Here is a 21,075-nt window from a genome sequence, read left to right on the forward strand (position 1 = left end):
ACTAAAATTATATTACAACGCACGACCCCACCCACCCGTGCTTTGTAATGTCGTTTCTGGACGTAAAAGTAATAAAGATGAAAATCACTTACTACATTAGATCGCCAGCGCTCTTTTTACATGGTGCAACCTATAAATTTCTTCACTCAATTATCTATGTATATATAAAATTCAAAATCCTGACATATATCAAGACACAGCCTAAACAGCTGGTCCTAGAGAAATGAAATTTGGAGGGTGTGTTCTTTGTAAAGAGAGGATAAAAACCGGCCAAGTGCGAGTCAGACTCGCGCAATGAGGGTTCCGTACTACAGTCGTATTTTTTCGACATTTTGCATGATAATTCAAAAACTATGATGCATAAAAATAAATAAAAATCTGTTTTAGAATGTACAGGTGAAGACCTTTCATATGACACCCCACTTGGTATAGTTATCTCACTTCGAAAGTTGAAATTACTAATTATTAGTTCATGACCACAATTTAATTTTTTTTGTGTGATCTAACCCTAAATTCACGGTTTTCAGATTTTTCCCCAAATGTCAGCTATAAGATCTGCTAACCTATAGGTTTATTGACAGACGTATAACGAAGTGATCCTATAAGGGTGCCTAAAAATACTGTTAGTATTCATGTGTGTTAAATAACCCTAAAAAACCCCATAAATAATGAAAGATATTACCTACCTTTGTGTATTTATCAGCATCAAAGAATATGTTTAGGGATCCGAAATGAGGCTAGGTGATCCGATATGCAATATGCACTTGCTGGTTTTTATCTGATTATCTTACCTATACTGTGCACCAAAACACAAGAGCGCCCGAGACGGGGCAGCCATTGGTCGCTCGGGCACACGAGTAGTATCTACTCGTGTGGCTCGGGCACGCTCGGATTTACCCGGCGGCCGGCACCGCGTAGGATTTGAGTCATGACGAGAGCGGGACGCGTGAGGCGCGCGGGTGAAATCTGATTTTTTGCTCGCTTTGTACCCGCTCTTAAAGTTTCTTTTTAAGATTCCTTAGTAAACCATTAGGTACTATCCCAGGAAACGGTAATAAATTTGTGAGTGTTGTTTCGGATTGAGTATGCTGCGTAGGCCCTACTGGCCGCTACAGCGTCACCGGGGAGGGTGGCGAGCGCGAAGCTCCACCTGGGGGTGAGCCCTAGGGCTCGAAGTAATAATTTGAGAGGTCGGGGGGCACCGTCATCCTAAGGGCGCCTCCTGTGAGGCTCGGAAGACGGCTTAGGGTGACGTTGGGATGGGTGGAGTTGTTGGACTACTGGTTTGTCCGTACGTCCCCCGAGGCCGTGGCGTGAGTCCACGTCCGGGTGACGTTAGAAATCGGGGACCTCGTCTTCGCCGGCGAAGACGCTGTAATACGGTTGAGTTGTGTAGCCCTACGAGATAGGGAGCATTGTCGGTCAATTTGATCGTCGGGATCGTTAAGGACGTGCTTAGGGCGTCTATTATCGGAGGGGGGGGGGGGGGGAGAGAGAGAGAGAGTAGGAAATTCGCACTTGCCCAGCGTGGTGGACTCTTGAAATGAAAAACTTTTATTAACTAAATAAATAAATAAATAAATAAATATGCTTTATTGTTTACATTATTGCTAGTAACTAGTATGTAGGTACAATGTTATATCTAATATACTATCTAAACTAAAAACTAACAATAAACAAAAGGTCGCAAACTCAGCATAGCCGAGCACTGCTCACAATGCTCGGCGCTGGTTTTCAGTTTGCGCCATAAATTTATATTGATTAATAAAAACGCACCGCGCCCGTTGCGTTATCTCTGCATTGATCAATAAAACTTTGTATAAACTAACTAAGGTAGGTACTTAAACCAAAAAAAAACATCGAAAGCAACTAAAAATATTATTCAAACAATTCTGAATTTCCAACACAACAATATCCACTCGTTTCATATTCATTGACTTAGATATTACTTCGTATGAACAGGATTATTGAACAAACAAAATGGCACCGACTCATTGGTGCTTTAGCACCAATGCAACCTCAGTGACGTCGACGTCAAGCGGGTCGTTCATTAGTATGTATCTAAGAGGTGGCGCTGATTTATTTGGTTCCTAAACTGTGAAAAATTTAGTTCGCTTGACCATATCTTGTCATTTATATCGATGACTCGTTTTCATCAAATCTGAAATTCAACATGGCATTATGATTCAAATGTTTCAAAGTTGTATAATTTTAGTTTGAATCAGTATGAATCATTGTGTCCTTTTGTTGCCGAATTACTTACTGTTTTGACCCAGTTTTATTCCGTTCATGGACGAAGGTTCATAAAAAATTAGGGCCACACCTCCAAAAGTAGCCAAGCTATGACAAACTATATCTATACCTCCATGTATGACATGACAAACTATAATAGGTACCTATGCCTCCATGTATGAGTCTTAAGGTATTTAATCATTGACTTATATAGTACTAGCTTATGCTCGCGACTTCGTCCGCGTGGACTACAAAATTTCAAACCCCTATTTCACCCCCTTAGGAGTTGAATTTTCAAAAATCCTTTCTTAGCGGATGCCTACGTCATAATAGCTATCTGCATGCCGAATTTCAGCCCGTTCCGTCCAGTAGTTTGAGCTGTGCGTTGATAGATCAGTCAGTCAGTCAGTCACCTTTTCCTTTTATATTTATAGACTTCACCGTTAAAGCGAGTGATAAGTATTTATCCGCCTATGTGAAATATCCAACTGTTATTAAACACCTTTTGTTAAAAAAAATACCCTAATTCAACATTTTTTATTTGTCTGTTTATTTTTTCGTCACCCCGTTGTCACTCTATCCCCATTACCAATGGTTAACTGGAAGCCTGCATTCTATTTTTTATGTGCTATAAAAATATCAAATCGATCGAGCTTATTTATCATCGACAAAAAGTTTTAATGAAATTAATAAACGATTAAACTCGATCATTTCAACACGTGATTAATTTCCTCGTACATATGAATCATTATGTCGCCTGTTGCCGAATTTGTCTGACCTAGTTTCTTCAATGAGTTCACGAACAGATCACGAGACATCTTACTTGGGTCCAGTGACAGAGCTGTTCTATATAAAGCTATATCTTCAATGTCAATTATATCAATATTAAAGTTAACTATACTTACACATCATGCCCGCGTGGAATGGTGCCAAGAATACTGCTTGCATTTCCGAGCTGGACAGCCAGGCTGATCCGATGCGCAAATGAGCCAGCCCTTCTGTCACCAAATGAGGCTATTAATCGCAGTGAAATGTCTTGTATTTTTTTTTTCATTAAGACTCCATGGCCCCATGGCCCCAGGGTCATGGTCAAGGATGCTGTCTCCCTGATATGACACGGGGCCAATGTGTCAACGCAAGTTGCGTCCCACATTAGCGCCCGTCCCCGTTCCCAGGGAACCAGCGTCAATCCATCAGGTCTCTTGCTATCATACCGACTAATCCCTGCCGGCTCAATGAGTGAAGGAATGTTTATGGTGGCAAGAGCCCTTTTGATAGTGTCGTTTAGAGAGCCATGTCTAAAGAGCCTCCAGAGCTCCTTTGGCAGGAGAGAAATTAAAGAAACTAAATAATTTCATTTTTAATGGGGGAATTATGGGATACCGCGAGGTCTTAATTTGAGGCGAACGACTCACCTCAAACATGACCTCGCGCGAGTTGTCGTAATGCGATGTAGCCTGCTAAAAATAACGATTTATTTTGAGTTGCATTGTTACTTTACTTACTTGTGGCTCTAGGTCTCAGATTGGGAACACCACTGTGCCATCAGCACAGATGTCCGTGTGGAAAAGAGGTTGATAAATTTGGAATCCACGGACTCTCTTGCCAAAGGAGCTCCGGTAGGCTGTTTAGGCATGGCTCTCTTAACGATACAATTAAAAGAGCTCTTGCCACCATAAATATTCCTGCGCTCATTGAGCCGGCAGGGATTAGTCGGGATGATGGCAAGAGACCTGATGGATTGACGCTGGTTCCCTGGGAACGGGGACGGGCGCTAATGTGGGACGCAACTTGCGTTGACACATTGGCCCCGTGTCATATCAGGAAGACAGCATCAAGACCGGGAGCCGCAGCAGAAACAGCTGAAAACGGCAAGCGGCGCAAGTATGCCTCTCTTATAGAGAGTTACATTTTTGTGCCATTTGCCGTGGAGACCCTGGGGCCATGGAGTCTTAGTGCTAAAAATTTTTTACGAGACATTTCACCGCGATTAATAGCCTCAACTGGTGACAGAAGGGCTGGCTCATTTTTTGCGCAGCGGATCAGCCTGGCTGTCCAGCGCGGAAATGCAGCCAGTATTCTTGGCACCATTCCACGCGGTCATGATTTATATAGTAATTAGATAAGGCTAGCTTTAAGTTTTATTGTCTTAACAAAACAAAAATAGCATGAATTTAAATCTATACCTAAAAGAATTAGCGTTTCTGTGTAGACGAAGCCGTACCGCGGCGGGAAACCCTTTGTGGGGCAAAGGCCTACTAACAAGAAAGCGACCGATGTAATCCATCACACTCATGCAAAATATTTGCACATATACAAAATTACGGCAATACTTTATCCACCCAATATCACACATTATTTTGTCCTTCTCAAATCCAATGTCGTTTTGCCGAATCCCACTTGGCTGGGCTGCATTCGGAAAGCTTTGAGATGACGTATTTTCGTCTGTGCTTGAAGACCTTGGTCTTCGAACAGTGCGTGTTGCCAGAGATGATATTGATCAGAGACATGGTCGCCAATTTTGGGCCTCATAAGAAAGCACAGAGTCACTCAGCGGGCGATGGAGAGCGCTATAAGTACTTGGAGTTTCTCTTCGTGATCAAATCAAATCTCTCCTCATAAATGAGAAGATTCGTCAGAGAACCATAGCAATTGACATAACTCAACGAGTTGCGATGCTGAGGTTGGTAAGGGCAGGACACATATTTTTTGTCTGCTTGTTTATTTGTTTCGATCTAAATATATTAAAAAAAATGACTGACTGACTGACTGACTGATCTACTAACGAACAGCTCAAACTACTATAGACAGACCAGACTAAAACTTGGCATGCAGATAGTTAATTATCCACTAAGAAAGAATTTTTAAAAATTCAACCCCTAAGGAAGTAAAATCGAAATTTGTGTAGTCCACGAGGACGAAGTCGCGGGTATAAGCTAGTCTAAATATATAAAAGGAAAAGGTGACTGACTGACTGATCTACAAACGCACATCTCAAACTACTTGACGGATCGGGCTGAAATTTGGCATTGGCATGCAGTCAGCTATTATGACTTAGGGCCTCCGCTAAGAAAGGATTTTTGAAAATTCAATCCCTAAAGGGGTAAAATAAGGGTTTGAAATTTGTGTAGTCCACGCGGACGAAGTGGCGGGTATAAGCTATTTAAAGATAAGCTAAAACTATCTCTAGCGTCGCTGTAAACATGTGATATCAGCCTTGAAAGTCCAAAGCATTTTATACTCATTCAGTAGATATGTATCGCGTCCGGTTGAACTCGATCTTTTTTGTCTGTCCGTTTATTTGTTTCGTCAATGCGACACAAAAATATTATGCAATGACCTTTTTGAATACCACTTTGGATTTATTACCATAATATTTGAATACGAACGTATAAGAAAATATGATGAAAAAACTTTTATTTTGTTATCTTTTTTCATATTTTGTTTTTGTTTATTTTTTCATGCTTTCGCCTTCAAGTCGGTGAAAAATCTTATATAAGATGTCGATGCTTACAACCAGCTTTTCTTGCGAATTGGCCAGCTAAGCTAAGCTTTCAAGTATACCTAGGTAACAAGATGATGCTCGTGACTACGTCCTCATAGAGTAAGGTTTTTTTTAAATCCAAGAGCAACCGCCGAGTTTTTTGCTGGTTCTTCTCGGTAGGAACGGCATTCCGAACCAGTGGTAAATTAAAACTACCTGAGTATTCATAAGCACTTGTAAAAAGTTTACATGAATAAAAAACATACCTATTCTATTCTATTCTATTCTATTCCATAGAAAATCTTAGTTTTTCCGACAAAATCCATACTCCATAGGTACTTACTAATATTATAAATGCGAAAGTGTCTCTCTCTCTCTCTGTCTGTCTGTCTGGTCTGCTAGCTTTTCACAGTCCATCCGTTCAACCGATTTTGATGAAATTTGGTACAGAGATAGCTTGAATCCCGAGGAAGGACATAGGCTTCTTTTTATTCCGAAAAATCGGAGTTCCCACGGGATTTTTAAAAACCTAAATCCATGCAGACGAAGTCGCGGGCATTATCTAGTATTATTAAATATGGTTACAGGCCTAGTGATCGCAGTAAATGTCAGTAGATATACCTAGGCGCTAGTATTTGATATAGTTATCTAGTCAGTCGAGGGAGATTAGGTTTAGGTACAGCACAGATACACGAGATAGCACTAACGAGCCGTTATCAGTTACTGATAACGAGTCAAGTGCAGTTTTGTATGCAGTTTGCGCTACACCGAAATTGCACGCTCGCGCTCGATACTTGTGGGGTGACAACGATTTTTGTAATAAGTTAGGATAGTCCTTTTTTATTGAAAATCTATAGATATACAATCGGCCAAGTGCGAGTCAGACTCGCGCAATAAGGGGCCCGTACTACAGTCGTATTTTTTCGACATTTTGCAGGATAATTCAAAAACTATGATACATACCAATAAATAAAAATCTGTTTTAGAATGCACTGGTGAAGACCTTTCATATGATACCCCACTTGATATACCTAGTTATCTTTAGAAAATTGAAAATACTAATTATTAGTTCATGATCATACTTAATTTAATTTTTTTTGTGTGATGTAATTCTTGGTTTTCAGATTTTTCCCCAAATGTCAGCTATAAGATCTACCTACCTGCCAAATTTCATGATTCTAGGTCAACGGGTAGTACGCTGTAGGTTTCTTGACAGACAGACAGACAGACAGACAACAAAGTGATCCTATAAGGGTTCCGTTTTTCCCTTTGAGGTGCGGAACCCCCTAAAAAAGACCTATTCACGCACAGACTAAACTGCTGGGGTTGAAACTTGAAATTTTGACAGTAGATTTGATTGTAACGTAACCACTCCCTAAGAAAGGATTTTTGAAAAGTTCTTTGGCACACCCTCCGAAATATATCCGGTAGAATACCTAGCGATAGACACAACTTTGCGTCGATGTTCCAAACTTAAAAGTTTAGAATTGTGTTCAATTGACATAATTAAAACTGCTGTAACTTAGGACAGTCTCAGTTTTATAGAGCGACATGGTGACAGTAGCGATAAGATAAAAAGCTTATGCACTCACAACAGATAGCGGCAGGTCGGGGCGCAAGGTGGCACAATTTGATTCTATTTCACAATTAGGACTTTAGAATTACACTAGAATGTGCACTAAGTCAACTAAGTATGTAAGTATAGGTATAGTACGCGACAGATTGAGATGGCAATCGGAAAGGGAACGCCCTGCACACCCGTACAGCCTATGCGCTAACCCGGTGCTGGCGAGTGCGGGTGACGTGCGAGTGTGCGGGGCGTCCCTCATTCCCCGATTGCAATCTAATGAATGAATTTGTGGTTACATCACAAAAAAAATGTGTTCATGAACAAATAATTAGCATTTTCTATTTTCAAAGTAAGATAACTATACCAAGTTGGATATCATACGAAAGGGACCTGTAGATTTTAATACCTACACATTTTTATTTAGGTATTTTTGTGCATACTTAATAGTTTTTGATTTATCGTGCAAAATGTCCGAGTACCTGAGTAGGTACGGAACCCTCGATGCGCGAGCCTGACTCGCACTTGACCGGTTTTTTACTAAACCCATACTTACCTATCTCTTATCGGTTTCTATACGGTATCGTACGAGATACGCTATATTGCTTAGCGAAAAAAAATTGATGTAGATTTTGTTTGATTTCAGTACGCGGCCGAAAGTAATGTACATCGGCCTTTAGAATGACATTACGGCTTTGTAGAGCGTTGTCTCTATCACTCATACCTATATGACGTTTTGTCCGGTCTCAACGACAGAGACCTAGTGCTCAACAAATCTGAAATCTCCTTCTAAAGGTCGATGTTCATTACTGTAGGTACCTACTTAATTAACAGAGGAACGCACAATACAGAACTCTGGCCCGCCGGCAGTGGAAGTGCCGCCTTAATGATTAAGGACAGACATCGATAACACGAAGACATGAAAATTGGAGCTTAAAGGGTGTAATTTCACCTCGTCATAGTGACCCAGATACCACAGTCGCGACTAAACCCTCACCGCTTAGATATGTCCAACATGATTCACACAAATTCAAACATATTATAAAACTCGAGGTAGGCAAAGCTCATGAAAAGAGATTGCCCATTTTCTTAGGAGCTTTGGGCCCCCCGTAATATAATTGTTATGCCACCATGGTTTTAATTTTATTTTGTAGACTAATAATTAACTCTTTATATTCTGCAAACGATTTCTATTTATTCACCCTGGTTATAAAGAAATCTTATTTTTTATATTGCTGATATTGAGGTTATATTTAATTAATACTTCTTCAAAATAAATGCATGTTTACGATTCTAACTGTAATTGTGGATATTTTCAATAAAAGAGTGAAAAAAAGTCGTTACAAATGTTTTATATCTTAAAAAAATAACACATTTAAAAAAATTTAATTTAAGTTTTGACACGACGTCACAAAAGAGGGCCCGTTCACGGGCGATCTCCAGGTTTTTACCCTACCGGCAAAGTGCCGCCAAGCGATTTAGCGTTACGGTACGATGCCGTGTAGAAACCAAAGGGGCAACTGCCATAGGTACCTACCCCTTCCCGCTATCTCTTTCTAAAGGTCGATGAAATAAAAGTCATAATATATTGCATGCTAATAGGCAGAATATGGCTGTACCGTTTTGTTTTGTAATATCTGCACTGTTTACCCATATTCGCAATAAAGAAATTTGAAATTTGATTTTTTTTTGAATTTTGATGTACCTACATTATTTTCGACACTGTAACTCGCTTAGGTACCTACTGTCCGTACGGGTGTATGTGTGAAAAGCAGGTGTTATCAAAGTTTCCAATGGAAAGGTGAAAAACTACGAGCCGCGAGAATCAGAGCGTGCGGTGTAGGTATGTCGCTAACGAAAACGGTCAAGTGTGTGTCGCACACTTATTTAGTGGGGGCAGACTTGCGTCACTTTTTTTTTTAATTCGTTATAGGCGCACGCTTGACCACGATCACACCTGATGGGAAGTGATGATGTGGCCTAAGATGGGACGCGTTTGCCTAGAAGGTGCCTATTCACTCTTGTTTTAAAGATACCCGGATTATAATTGACAGGAAACACTGATTTATGGTCAGAAACCACGGAAAAAGCTTTCAAAATAATTCAACTCTTTAATTTTCCGAGGAAAAAAATAGCTTAAGTCACTTTTTAGGGTTCTGTAGCCAAATGGCAAAAACGGAACCCGTATAGATTCGTCATGTCTGTCTGTCTGTCTGTCCGTAATCACAGCCACTTTTATCCGAAACTATAAGAGCTATACTGTTGAAACTTGGTAAGTAGATGTATTCTGTAAACTGTATTAAGATTTTTACACAAAAATAGAAACTGAAACTCAATTTTTTTTTTATCAAACCTATACGCATTTATAATACCTATAGGTAGTGATGGATATAGCGAATAAAGTTCTTAAGGGCTATGTTTAACCGCAAGACAAACACAAGTCGCAACAGCCCAGACCTTTACCGCCGCGTGCCACTCGCGGGGCCTTCGAGTACATGCAATGACCTAGCTTCTATACTTAACGTTAGATCTAAACTTAGACGTCTAGCGTACGCGCGCTTTAGAATGCCTAGGTAGCTATAGTACTACTCTTAGATAGCGCAGACGGACGTGTTGTCCGCGAAGGACAAAAATGCATCCCACGTTTTTCGGTTTAAATCTTACAAGTATTTTATACTTTTAGTCCGTTTTAAAAACGAGGTATTTAAAAAAAATATTTTACTTAAAAATTTTGAAGGGCTATGTTTTACAAATCCAACGACCGACCATCAAAAAGTGTAATTTATTACCTATTTTGAATAAAATGTTTGACTTTGACTTTGAATTATATCATTATGACCTGACGGTAAGTCAAGGTAAGTAGATCAAAGACATCTCCCACTGACTGATGCTTAGCTTAGACTGAATCTTGAGCTTGTCACTGGGTCTCCCAACGCTGCGTTTTCAGGTCGGAGGCTACTCCAGCACCCCAGTATGGACTTTTGAAAGGCTATATAAACAAAAGTCGCAGCAGCCCAGACCTTTACCGCCGCGTGCCACTCGCGGGGCCTTCGAGTGCTAGCAATGACCTAGCTTCTATACTTAACGTTAGATCTAAACTAAAGACGTCTAGCGTATCTAGGTATAGCATTAGATCTACTTTTAGATAAAGTGCGCAGACGAACGTGTTGTCCGCGGAGGACAAAAATGCGTCCCACGTTTTTCGGATTTGGATAAAAAATCGATGTGGGCAATGTTGGCTGAAGGTCCGGATTACTTTGCCCGCCATCAACATCGAACAAATTTTAGTTTAAATGTTAATTTATCAAAAAAAAAAAATTACAACGCGAATTAGCTTATAAATTGCTTTTTGGGAAAAGTATCATTGAATGGCAAAGTTGGTTACTTAGTTTGACGGTAACTATACCATTTAGGACGTAGGATGTAGGAAGGTGGAATAAGCCCTTTATGACCATTGACTCATATATTACTTCGTATGGACAGGGCCGGATTTCAAACGAGTCGTTCATTAGTATCTAAGAGATGGCGCTGATTTATTTGGTTCCAAAACCGTGAAAAATTTTGTTCGCTTGACCATATCTTGTCATTTATCCCTATCGATGTTTATGACGCAATGTTTTTAACTTTTGAATGGCTTTTTTATTTTTATAACGATGGAATAGACATTTTTATGAAATGAACACTTTTATTCTTCCAGGTACGTATCTCTGGATTCAACCGACTTCGATGAGGCAAATAGAAGATATACAAATTCGTCAATCATCACACAAGTTTCAAGTTTTTCCGATGAAAATTGGTAAGGTCATCATAAGATCGGACGATCTACCTAACGTAGGTAAGTAGGTACTAAGAGGACTTCTTTGCATTTTCTGTTCTACTTAATCGGCTATTTAAAAAAAAACATTTTATTGCAGGTCAGGGACCCATAATCATAAACATTAGCTATAATCAGTAGATACTCTTATTATAAATGCGAAAGTGTGTTTGTTTGTTGGTTTATTGGTTTGTTGTAGGCTACTTTTATCCCGGAAAATCAAAGAGTTCTCACTGGAATTTTAAAAACCTAAATCCACGCGAACGCAGTCGCGGGCATCAGCTATAGTAACTAATATCTTTAATAGGTATAGATGTACTGAATATATTTAAAAAGAAATAGGATTTTTTAATAAATGAACAAAAAAACTATTTTCCATTCCATTTTCATTCAAAATGGCGGACAAAAGATAATTTTGAACGACTGCCTAACAATCTAAATCCGACAATGATAGTAATTATCTAGCTGTACCTATAATACTTAGCAGTAATTTAGTATTAATTAGTGTTAACACTTCAAGGCTAGATAAGGATAGTGGCGTTATTTTGTTATCAGTTCTAGAAAGAGGACGCTCTTGTCAAATCAAATTATTATACTTACTTACTTAGTGAAATTAATCATGACTGTCGATATTCGACAATACCTACCTATTCGTCATTTTTGTTTATTCGTCGAATAGCGAATAAAACTACTTATCTATTACTAGCTGATGTCCACGACTTCGTTGGCGTGGATTTTGGTTTTTTAAATACCCCGTGGGAACTGTATGATTTCACGGGATAAAAAGTAGCCTATGTCGCTCTCCAGGTCTTTGACTGTACCTACCCTTGTAAAAAATCACGTCGATCCGTTGCTCCGTTGCGACGTGATTGAAGGACAAACCAACAAACAAACACACTTTCGCATTTATATCTAATATGGGTAGGGATAATATGGATAGGGATGGTGAAATTAATCATGACTCGATATTCGACAATAACTATTCGTCATTTTTGTTTATTCGTCAAATAGCGAATAAAAGTTTTATTTTATTTTATTCAGATACAAGTTAGCCCTTGACTGCAATCTCACCTGGTGGTAAGTGATGATGCAGTCTAAGATGATAGCGGGCTAACCTGGAAGGGGTATGGCAGTTTTTATTAAACCCATACCCCTTTGATTTCTACACGGCATCGTACCGGAACGCTAAATCGCTTGGCGGCACGGCTTTGCCGGTAGGGTGGTAACTAGCCACGGCCGAAGCCTCCCACCAGACCAGACCAGAAATTTAGAAATTATAAAATTCCAAACCCCTGCCAGGAATCGAACCCGGGACTTCCCACTAATAAGACCACAGCGCTCACCACTGCGCCAGGGAGGTCGTAGAAGTACTTACTTATCTAGGTATTATTCGACGTACCTACCTAATTACGATTCTATTAAGCGGTAATGGTTAAGACGTCCGCCTCCTATTTGGGGGGTCTAGAGATCGATCCCGGGCCCCTTTTACTTTTCGTATTTATGTGCGTCTTTATAATATTTGCGTAGATCAAACTGACCTACCTACTTACTACAGTAGGTACCTACGCGTCCGAATACCTATACATCGGCCATTGCCATCTCAACCTGTCGAGGACTAAGTATAAAAATAGAATCTAAGTAGGTACCTACTATCGTTTCTATGTTCAATAATTTTGGCGAGTAATTAGGTTATTCGTCATAGAGAATGCCTAATGATCGCTAACCGATTAATCGTTAAACCGATAAATCGAACCGTTGGACTATTGTCGTACCTACTCCTAGCACAAGCTTGACGCTTAGTTGGAGAGGACAGGGGAATATTAGTCATTTAAAAAATGGCTAATATTCTTTAAAAAAAAAAAATCGCCTTTTACAACTTTTCACGGCATCTCTAATTATGAGAAGAGTGCGCTCTAAAATAGGCTGGAGGCCTCTACTCGTTATGATTTTCGTCAAAATTTCGTATAATTCCATTCATTATTTATCTACTCAACGCCATCTATACGTGAATAGAGTCAACCACGCGCTCCTCTGTAATTAGCATGGTGTATTGAACACTCACAACGGTTCACTGGTTCGATTCCCGAGCAAGGCAGGCGTGTGCGTGCTTATAGACTGCTAAATGATGCTTTTTAGTTTAATGGTTCGGTTGGATTGAGATTAGTTTATTAACTACGACTCTGTTACATTGTTAAAATGCTTTTCTTTATTTATTTATTTTTACTAGCTGATATCCGCGACTTCGTCCGCGTGGACTACACAAATTACAAACCCCTATTTCACCCCCGTAGGGGTTGAATTTTCAAAAATCCTTTCTTAGCGGATGCCTACGTCATAATAGCTATCTGCATGCCAAATTTCAGCCCGATCCGTCCAGTAGTTTGAGCTGTGTGATGATTGATTAGTCAGTCAGTCACCTTTTCCTTTTATATGTAAGTATATTTAGATTTGTAGTTTGTACCAAGTGCAAAAACATTTACAATTCAGGTTATCGGGTAGGTAGTAAGCTGGTTTTTTTGTGCTTATTATTATTAATTTTATTTAGTTGCTAGTTAGATAGGTCCCCTGCAGTGCAAACGTTCAATAAGAAGTTTCACTTCAATAGAAACACAAGCGGTATTTTGAGTATCAGATGCTTTTGCGGTGTAATTTATTCGCGACTGTAGAGACAGAGAGGGAACGCGCAAATCCTGCCAAACGGCATTTTTGCATAGAAAGAAACACAGTGCTTTATTGTAGGTACCTATCGCCGAAAATCAACATCGTTATGCGAGAAGATCTTATACTCGGAGAACAGGTGACAAATTTTGAGGACTTATACTTGATCAAAACTAAAAGTTAAAAAAATAACATCTACTTATTACAAACTATTTGCTTGTAATAGACACTTATAGAAAAAGCCATAATTGTCATAGAGATGAAGCGATAAAGGTAGGTAGGTTTAATAGTCGCAGAGTTCGTTAGTTTCACGTTTAGCGAGTTAGGTCCCATCGTAAAAGTCCAACAAGAAGTTTCATTTCAGTACAAACACAGGCAGTATTTAGAGTATCAAATGCGTATGCTCTGTAATGTATTCGCGTCTGTACACGGGAGAAGAACGCGCGAATCTCGCCAAACGGCATTTTTGCATAAAAAAGAAATATAGGCTCTTTATGGTGCCGCCGAAAGTCAACATCGTTATGTGGGAAGATCCTATACTCGGAGAACAGGTGGCAAATTCTGAGGAAGTACTTGATATAAGCTGAATGTTTGTACCTATTAGAACCTCTATTACAAATTGTTTGCTTGTAATAGACGCTTATGGAAAAAGCCATTATTTACTGTCATAGAGAAGAAGCGATAAGTTAGGTAGGTTTAATCGTCGCAGTCGTTAAATTCACGTTTTGCGAATTAGTTCCCTTCGCAAAAGTCCAATTAGAAGTTTCACTTCAGTAGAAACACAGGCAGTAGGTATTTAGAGTATCAAATGCTTTTGCTGTTTATTCGCGACTGAACACGGCGAGGGACCGCGCGAATCCCGCCAAACGGCATTTTTAACCGACTTCAAAAAAAGGAGGAGGTTCTCAATTCGTCGAAATCTTTGTTTTTTGCATAAAAAGAGACACATTCTTTATGGTATCGCCGAAAGTAAACATCGTTAAGTATGTGGGAAGATTCTATATTCAGAGGGCAGGTGACAAATTCTGAGGAATTACAGCATGATCATGGGTGGCAACGGTGACCTGCCCCCAATTGTGTAAGAATAACCATTTCATGGCTATCGCAATCGTCAAGAAATTCTGCCATTTGATTGGTTGATTCGCTGTTTACATTTTTTCACAGCCAATCAAAGGGCAGAATTCTTGACGATTGCGATAGCCATGAAATGGTTATTCTTACACAATTGGGGGGCTGATGTTAAATGATTACCATTTTAAGATCAGGTCACCCGCCTGCTCATTTGCTCGCTATTTTTATTTAAAAAAACCGGTCAAGTGCGAGTTTGACTCGCCTACCGAGGTTAGGTTACCCTACCCTATAGGTTTCTTGACAGACAGACAGACATACAACGATATGATCCTATAAGTAAGGGTTCCTTTTTCCTTTTGAGATACGGCACCCTAAAAATGTTTGACGAGTTTATCAATTGCCTCCTCAAAATTTCTTACTGGCTCCTAGTCTAAGCCGTTTGGGCCGTTATCTAGCCGTGAAAAAATACCCACCGTGCCGCCCACCACTCGCTTACGGTATTTCGAACGTGCGAGTGAGACAGACTCAACTTTTAGCTAACACTTTTGCGAGCGTTAGAGCAAACCACTATACATCTCTATGTTCGGTTAGATGCGAGTAGTTTGGCCTAAATGAAAGTTTTATTAAATTAATTACTTCGCAATTCGCATCTAACTCGCGGTGTCTTTTTGTTTGACCTTTGAAAGTCAATTAAATGCTTGTGTATTTGAAAAACGCTGAGAATTGTTTACTGTTTTTTGATCTGCGTGCTTTTACCTCTTCTTTATAGTCGTATGCTTGGAGTTTCTCTACGTGATCAAATCAGAAATGAGGAGATCCGTAGGAGAACTAGAGTAACCGACATAGCTCAACGAGTTGCGAAGCTGAAGTAGCAATGGGCAGGGCACATAGTTCGTACAACCGATAGACGTTGCAGGGGTCCCAAGGTGCTGGAATGGCGACCTCGCATCGGAAGACGCAGCGTTGGAAGACCCCCCCCCCCCCCCCCCCCCCCCCCCCCCCCCCCCCCACTAGGTGGACGGACGACATCAGACGAGTCGCAGGGAGCCACTGGATTCAGATTTCAGGCGGCGCAAGACCGTGGCGTGTGGAAGTCCCTACAAGAGACCTATGTCCAGCCGTGGACGTCTATCGGTTGATGATGATGATGATGATGTATACTATTTGATGCCCTCGACTTCGTTCCCGTGGATTTAGCGTTTTAAAAATCCCGTGGGAACTCTTTGGTTTTCGGGGATAAAAAGTAGCCTGTGTCACTCTCCAGGTCTTTAGCTATAGGTACCTACCCACGCAAAATATCATGTCGATCCGTTGCTCCGTTGCGACGTGATTGAAGGACAAACCAACAAACAAACACACATTTGCATTTATACGTATACCTACTAAGTATTTATTTATAAACAAATATGGGTAGGAATTTCTCATTTCTATGAGCGTCTTTGGAAGGGTTTTTTGAAAATTCCATCCCTAAGGCGGTAAAATATGGGTTTGAAATTTGTGAATAATTTTTTTTTAAAAACCTATTCCACGCGGACGAAGTCGCGGGCTTCAGCTAGTCTCCTATAAATGTCATATATAAGTATGCCGTATGAGTGACAGAGACAATACGCTCTACAAAGCCGAAATGTCATTCTAAAGGCCGATGTACATTACTTTCTGCGGCGTACTGTAAATAGGTAGGTACCTAGACCTAGATGAGTAGGTACCTACCTACCTATCTAATCACTCAAAAAGGGTGAGGCAATATTGAATCGATAACAGCTTATCACTTCCTAATCCTTTACATAGATACGCAACAACTAAATATTATCAACGGCATTATTAACCCGCCGCCATTTTGTTTTTCGTCTGTGGTATTAATATCTAGTGGATCTATCTAATCTGTGGTTTGCCGCAAGTAAGTAGGTACCTACTTGAAGATAATTGTGTACGCGTAATTTAGTAAAAACATTATTCATCATCATCATGATCAACCCATCGCCGGCTCACTACAGAGAACGGGTCTCCTCTCAGAGTGAGAAGGGTTTTGGCCATAGTCTACCACGCTGGCCATGTGCGGATTGGTAGACTTCACACACCTTTGAGAACATTATGGAGAACTCTCAGGCATGCAGGTTTCCTCACGATGTTTTCCTTCACCGTTAAAAGAACATTATTAGATTTAGGTAAAGTTCCTACCTATAGGTACCTGCCTACGACATCATGATCAACCGATCGCCGGCCTACTACAGAGCACTGGTCTAGTCTTAGTATTCGAAGGGTTGAGGCCATAGTCTGCCACGCTTGCCCAGTACAGAATAATTAAACCCCTAAAAGAGTGAAGTACTTACTTAGTGGTTTGAAATTTTTTGTAGTCCACGCGGACAGTCGCGAGCATAAGGCTAGTTCTATTTAATATTTTAAAATCCAATACGTAAATAGATAAATACGTTTCCCTTATTTTGAAATCGCCGGCCCACTACTGAGCATGGGTTTTCTCTCAGAATGAGAAGGGTCGAGGCCACAGTCCGCCACGCTGCACGTTGGTCTAGTGAGATTGGCAGACTTCACACATCTTAGAATAACATTACTTATGGAGAACTCTCAGGCAACCAGGTTTCCTCACGATGTTTTTCTTCACCGTTAAAGCTAGTGATACCTACTTACTTCTTAAAACGCACAATATTATCAGTATCAGTTGTTTTAACGGTGAAGAACGAATGCTTGACATGCTTTATATTATACCTATCCATAAACACCTACCGGGAAGTGTGTCGGCACGCTGACAGATGCAACTAATAGGTAGATAGGTATTACCTAGTTAACCTAGACTCAGGATTGGCACTATTGCCCCAATAAAGTGTTAAAAAGATAAACTTTATTGTTTTATGTGTCACATAAAAGTGTTACAGCTCCATCTATTTATTAGAGTTTATGGTCGCCACAGACTACCTATAGAAATATAAATAGAACTAACAAACAGTACAATTGCGACAATGCTCTCTTGGCACAGGAATGACATTGACAGGGGGGCGCTGTTGGAGAACAAAGGCTTAGAATATTCAAACAAGAACAAAGGGGACACTTGACGGCAACGTTAGTTCCAATTTTCGCCACGCGCCAAGATAGCCTTTTTTTTTACGGCCCTGGATAACCAATATAGCCTTGTCGCACTGTATTATGACACCTAATGTGTCCTACCTACCTAGATACGAGTAAACAGTCCGAAAAAGGCTGTAAAAAAGAAGCCGATTAGGTACAATGTTTATTTGATGCAACGATACTTACTTACCCCGAAAAGATGTGCTTTTAGTCGATTTCAAAACCCCATAGCCTAATGGTTATGACGTCGGCCTTTTGGGAGGTTAGGAGTTCGATCCCGGGCTTGACCTCTAAGAAGCAAACTAGCATACCGTTTGTTTTAACAGTGAAGGAAAAACATCGTGAGGAAACTTGCAAACCTGAGAGTTCTCAAAGGTGTATGAAGTTTGCCAATACGCCTTGGTCAGCGTGGCGGACTGTGTCCTACACCTTTCTCATTCTGAAAGAAGATCCGTTCTCAGTAGTGGGCTGGCGATGGGTTAATAATGGGTTTGAACATAATGGAAATTTATATTTACCTAACTATTTAGGCATTGAATTTTAAAGTTTTAATTAGAATTTATTCTTTCTTAAAATACGGAAACTGCGAGACCTTGCCTTGTTAGAAGCCTTGTGTCCGCCTAGAATACTAGATTTGTTACAATTTCCTTAAACTGTGAAATTTATTGTGTTATCTCTCGCTTAGAATTACAATTAAACTGACGGAAGGAATAAAATTAGACTTGACGTAAGATCCAATATGGCGTCGCATGTCACAATTTATAGATAATAAATTGACGTATAAGGCGCTACAAAGCGTTTTTAACAATGAGTTAACGAGGTTATAATATGAATTGAATAGCCACCGATATATAAATGACAAGATAAATGGTCAAGCGAACAAAAATTTTCATGGTTTTGGAACCAAATAAATCATCGCCACCTCTTAGGATGAACGACCCGTTTGAAATCCAGACGTCACTGAGGTTGCATTGGTGCTAAAGCACCACTGAGTCGGTGCCATTTTGAAATAGCTCTGTTCATACGAAGTATTATACCTATAAGTCAATATGAATAGCGGTGATAGCCTAGTGGTTAAGACGTCAGCATCCTATTTCGAGGGGTCGGGGGTTCGATACCGGTCACACACATCTAATTTTTGGAGTGACTGACTCAACGCATAGCATAAACCACTGGACGGATCGAGCTGAATTGGTATGCAGAATAATAATTAACACGACGTACCTACCTACCTAGTACCTAGCCATCCTCTAAGAAAGGTTGCCTGGTAGAGATTGCTGTGAGCAATAAGGCCGCCTTTGCATACAATTATTTTTTTAGTTTTAGTTTCTGTAATAGTAATGTAATATTTTTGTGTGCAATAAAGTATTTCTATCTATCTATCTATCTAAAGGATCTTTGTAAATTTCTCCCCAAAGGGGTTAAAATAGGGGTATGAAATTTGAGTACTTAGTCCAAGCGGACGAAGTCGCGAGCATAAATAGTAGATACATTTAGGTAAGAGACATGATAGTTGTGTCCTACACGAAATAAATAACTTTTAATTTCGAAGTAAGCTTTAATTTAAGCCGTAATAACATTATGAGGACTACCCATTGTAGGGTTCCGCACAATAACCAGCTAAGCCGATTAATATGAAACTTTTACCATCGGCTCAGAGCCCCTCACTGTCCCTATTAAAATCACATTGAGTGTAGGTGTTGGTAATGTAAACTTTTTTTTATTCAGGTACAAGTTAGCCGTTTTTAGGGTTCCGTACCTCAAAAGGAAAACCGGAACCCTTATAGGATCACTTTGTTGTCTGTCTGTCAAGAAACCTACAGGGTACTTCCCGTTGACCTAGAATCATAAAATTTGGCAGGTAGGTACATCTTATAGCTGACATTTGGGGAAAAATCTGAAACCCGTGAATTTAGGGTTAGATCACACAAAAAAAATTAAATTTTGGTCATGAGCTAATAATTAGTATTTTCAAGTTTCGAAGTGAGATAACTATATCAAGTGGGGTATCATATGAAAGGTCTTCACCTGTACATTCTTAAACAGATTTTTATTTATTTTTATGCATCATAGTTTTTGAATTATCGTGCAAAATGTCGAAAAAATACGACTGTAGTACGGAACCCTAATTGCGCGAGCCTGACTCGCACTTGGCCGGTTTTTTTATGTAGGTAGGTAATATTCAGCTGAAGGCTATCAGTTTACATATTATGTTTAAATTTGAAGTAAGTAATTCAGAAGTTATAAGGCTGTGACAGACGGACATAAGGACAAGTGCGAATTCACTCAAGTAGACTCGGAGACCTCGTTTCAAGAATTAACTTAAAATCTGGTGCCGTTTGGAGAAATTTTGCAAATTGACGAAAATAGTTTTTTTTACAGTCAAACAATTTACTGAATCTTTATCTTAAATTATATTTTTATTTGTTATTTATGGATTAAATGAATAAGTAGATTGATATTTTGAATTCAATATCAAGAATTTACACATTTTTTAAGCTCTTAAAACATTAAGACATTTTAACCTCACGTCTTTTATTAGTCTATTATTACAGTTTACACCTTACAAAGTCAAGTATAATTTTCATATCATTAGAAAATAGTTATTGACTGATATGGTTAATGAGATTATGCACACACATACAGACGTACAGATATTATAATTACGACAACACCTGCTTCCGCGCGGACCGGCTATCGGCTTCGCGCAAAAGCTGGCAAACATACTTATTTAGAATAGCTTATTTAACCGGTTACTTAACCGGTGATATGATAGCCTAGTGGTTTATAAAGACTTCGGTCTCCTATTTGGGAGGTCCGGGGTTCGACTAAAGTCTGTTCACTAACATAGTGTCGCTACCCAACTAATGATTATTAAATGTTGTATAGAAGCAGGCGTTACTTTACGGAAGTCCATGATACACAATGAACCAAAAGCTTAATTTGCTGTAATCCGCTGAAACAGGTCAAATCTGTATGACATGCAGCATGCGAAATGCACCGCCCGCCCTCCCACTGCTAACCATGCAGGAAAAAGCAGCCACTCGGCAAACAATACGCACCACCACCACGCAGCACCACACAAATCCCAAAACACACTCGACGCACGTTTCGCCCCGACACCGGAGCATCCTCAGGAGATGTACACCTTACAATGCACAATTGCAA

General features: G+C 39.8%; 1 protein-coding gene across 5 annotated transcripts in view; it reads left to right on the top strand.

The window, feature by feature from the left end:
- Positions 1-21,075, top strand: part of LOC117993736 (mushroom body large-type Kenyon cell-specific protein 1-like) — a 264,782-nt gene that overhangs the window by 162,253 nt on the left and 81,454 nt on the right. The window contains exon 2 of one of the 5 annotated variants that reach the window (XM_069506871.1): positions 10,981-11,079. The exons of the other annotated variants lie outside the window; for them this stretch is intronic. Coding sequence (XP_069362972.1) covers positions 11,010-11,079 — 70 coding nt within the window. The 5' untranslated portion in view covers positions 10,981-11,009. The remainder of the gene's footprint in view (positions 1-10,980; positions 11,080-21,075) is intronic. 5 annotated transcript variants of the gene reach the window in all.

Source organism: Maniola hyperantus, chromosome 24 (assembly GCF_902806685.2).
Source record: "Maniola hyperantus chromosome 24, iAphHyp1.2, whole genome shotgun sequence".
In the NCBI taxonomy this organism is placed as follows: Eukaryota; Metazoa; Arthropoda; class Insecta; order Lepidoptera; family Nymphalidae; genus Maniola; species Maniola hyperantus.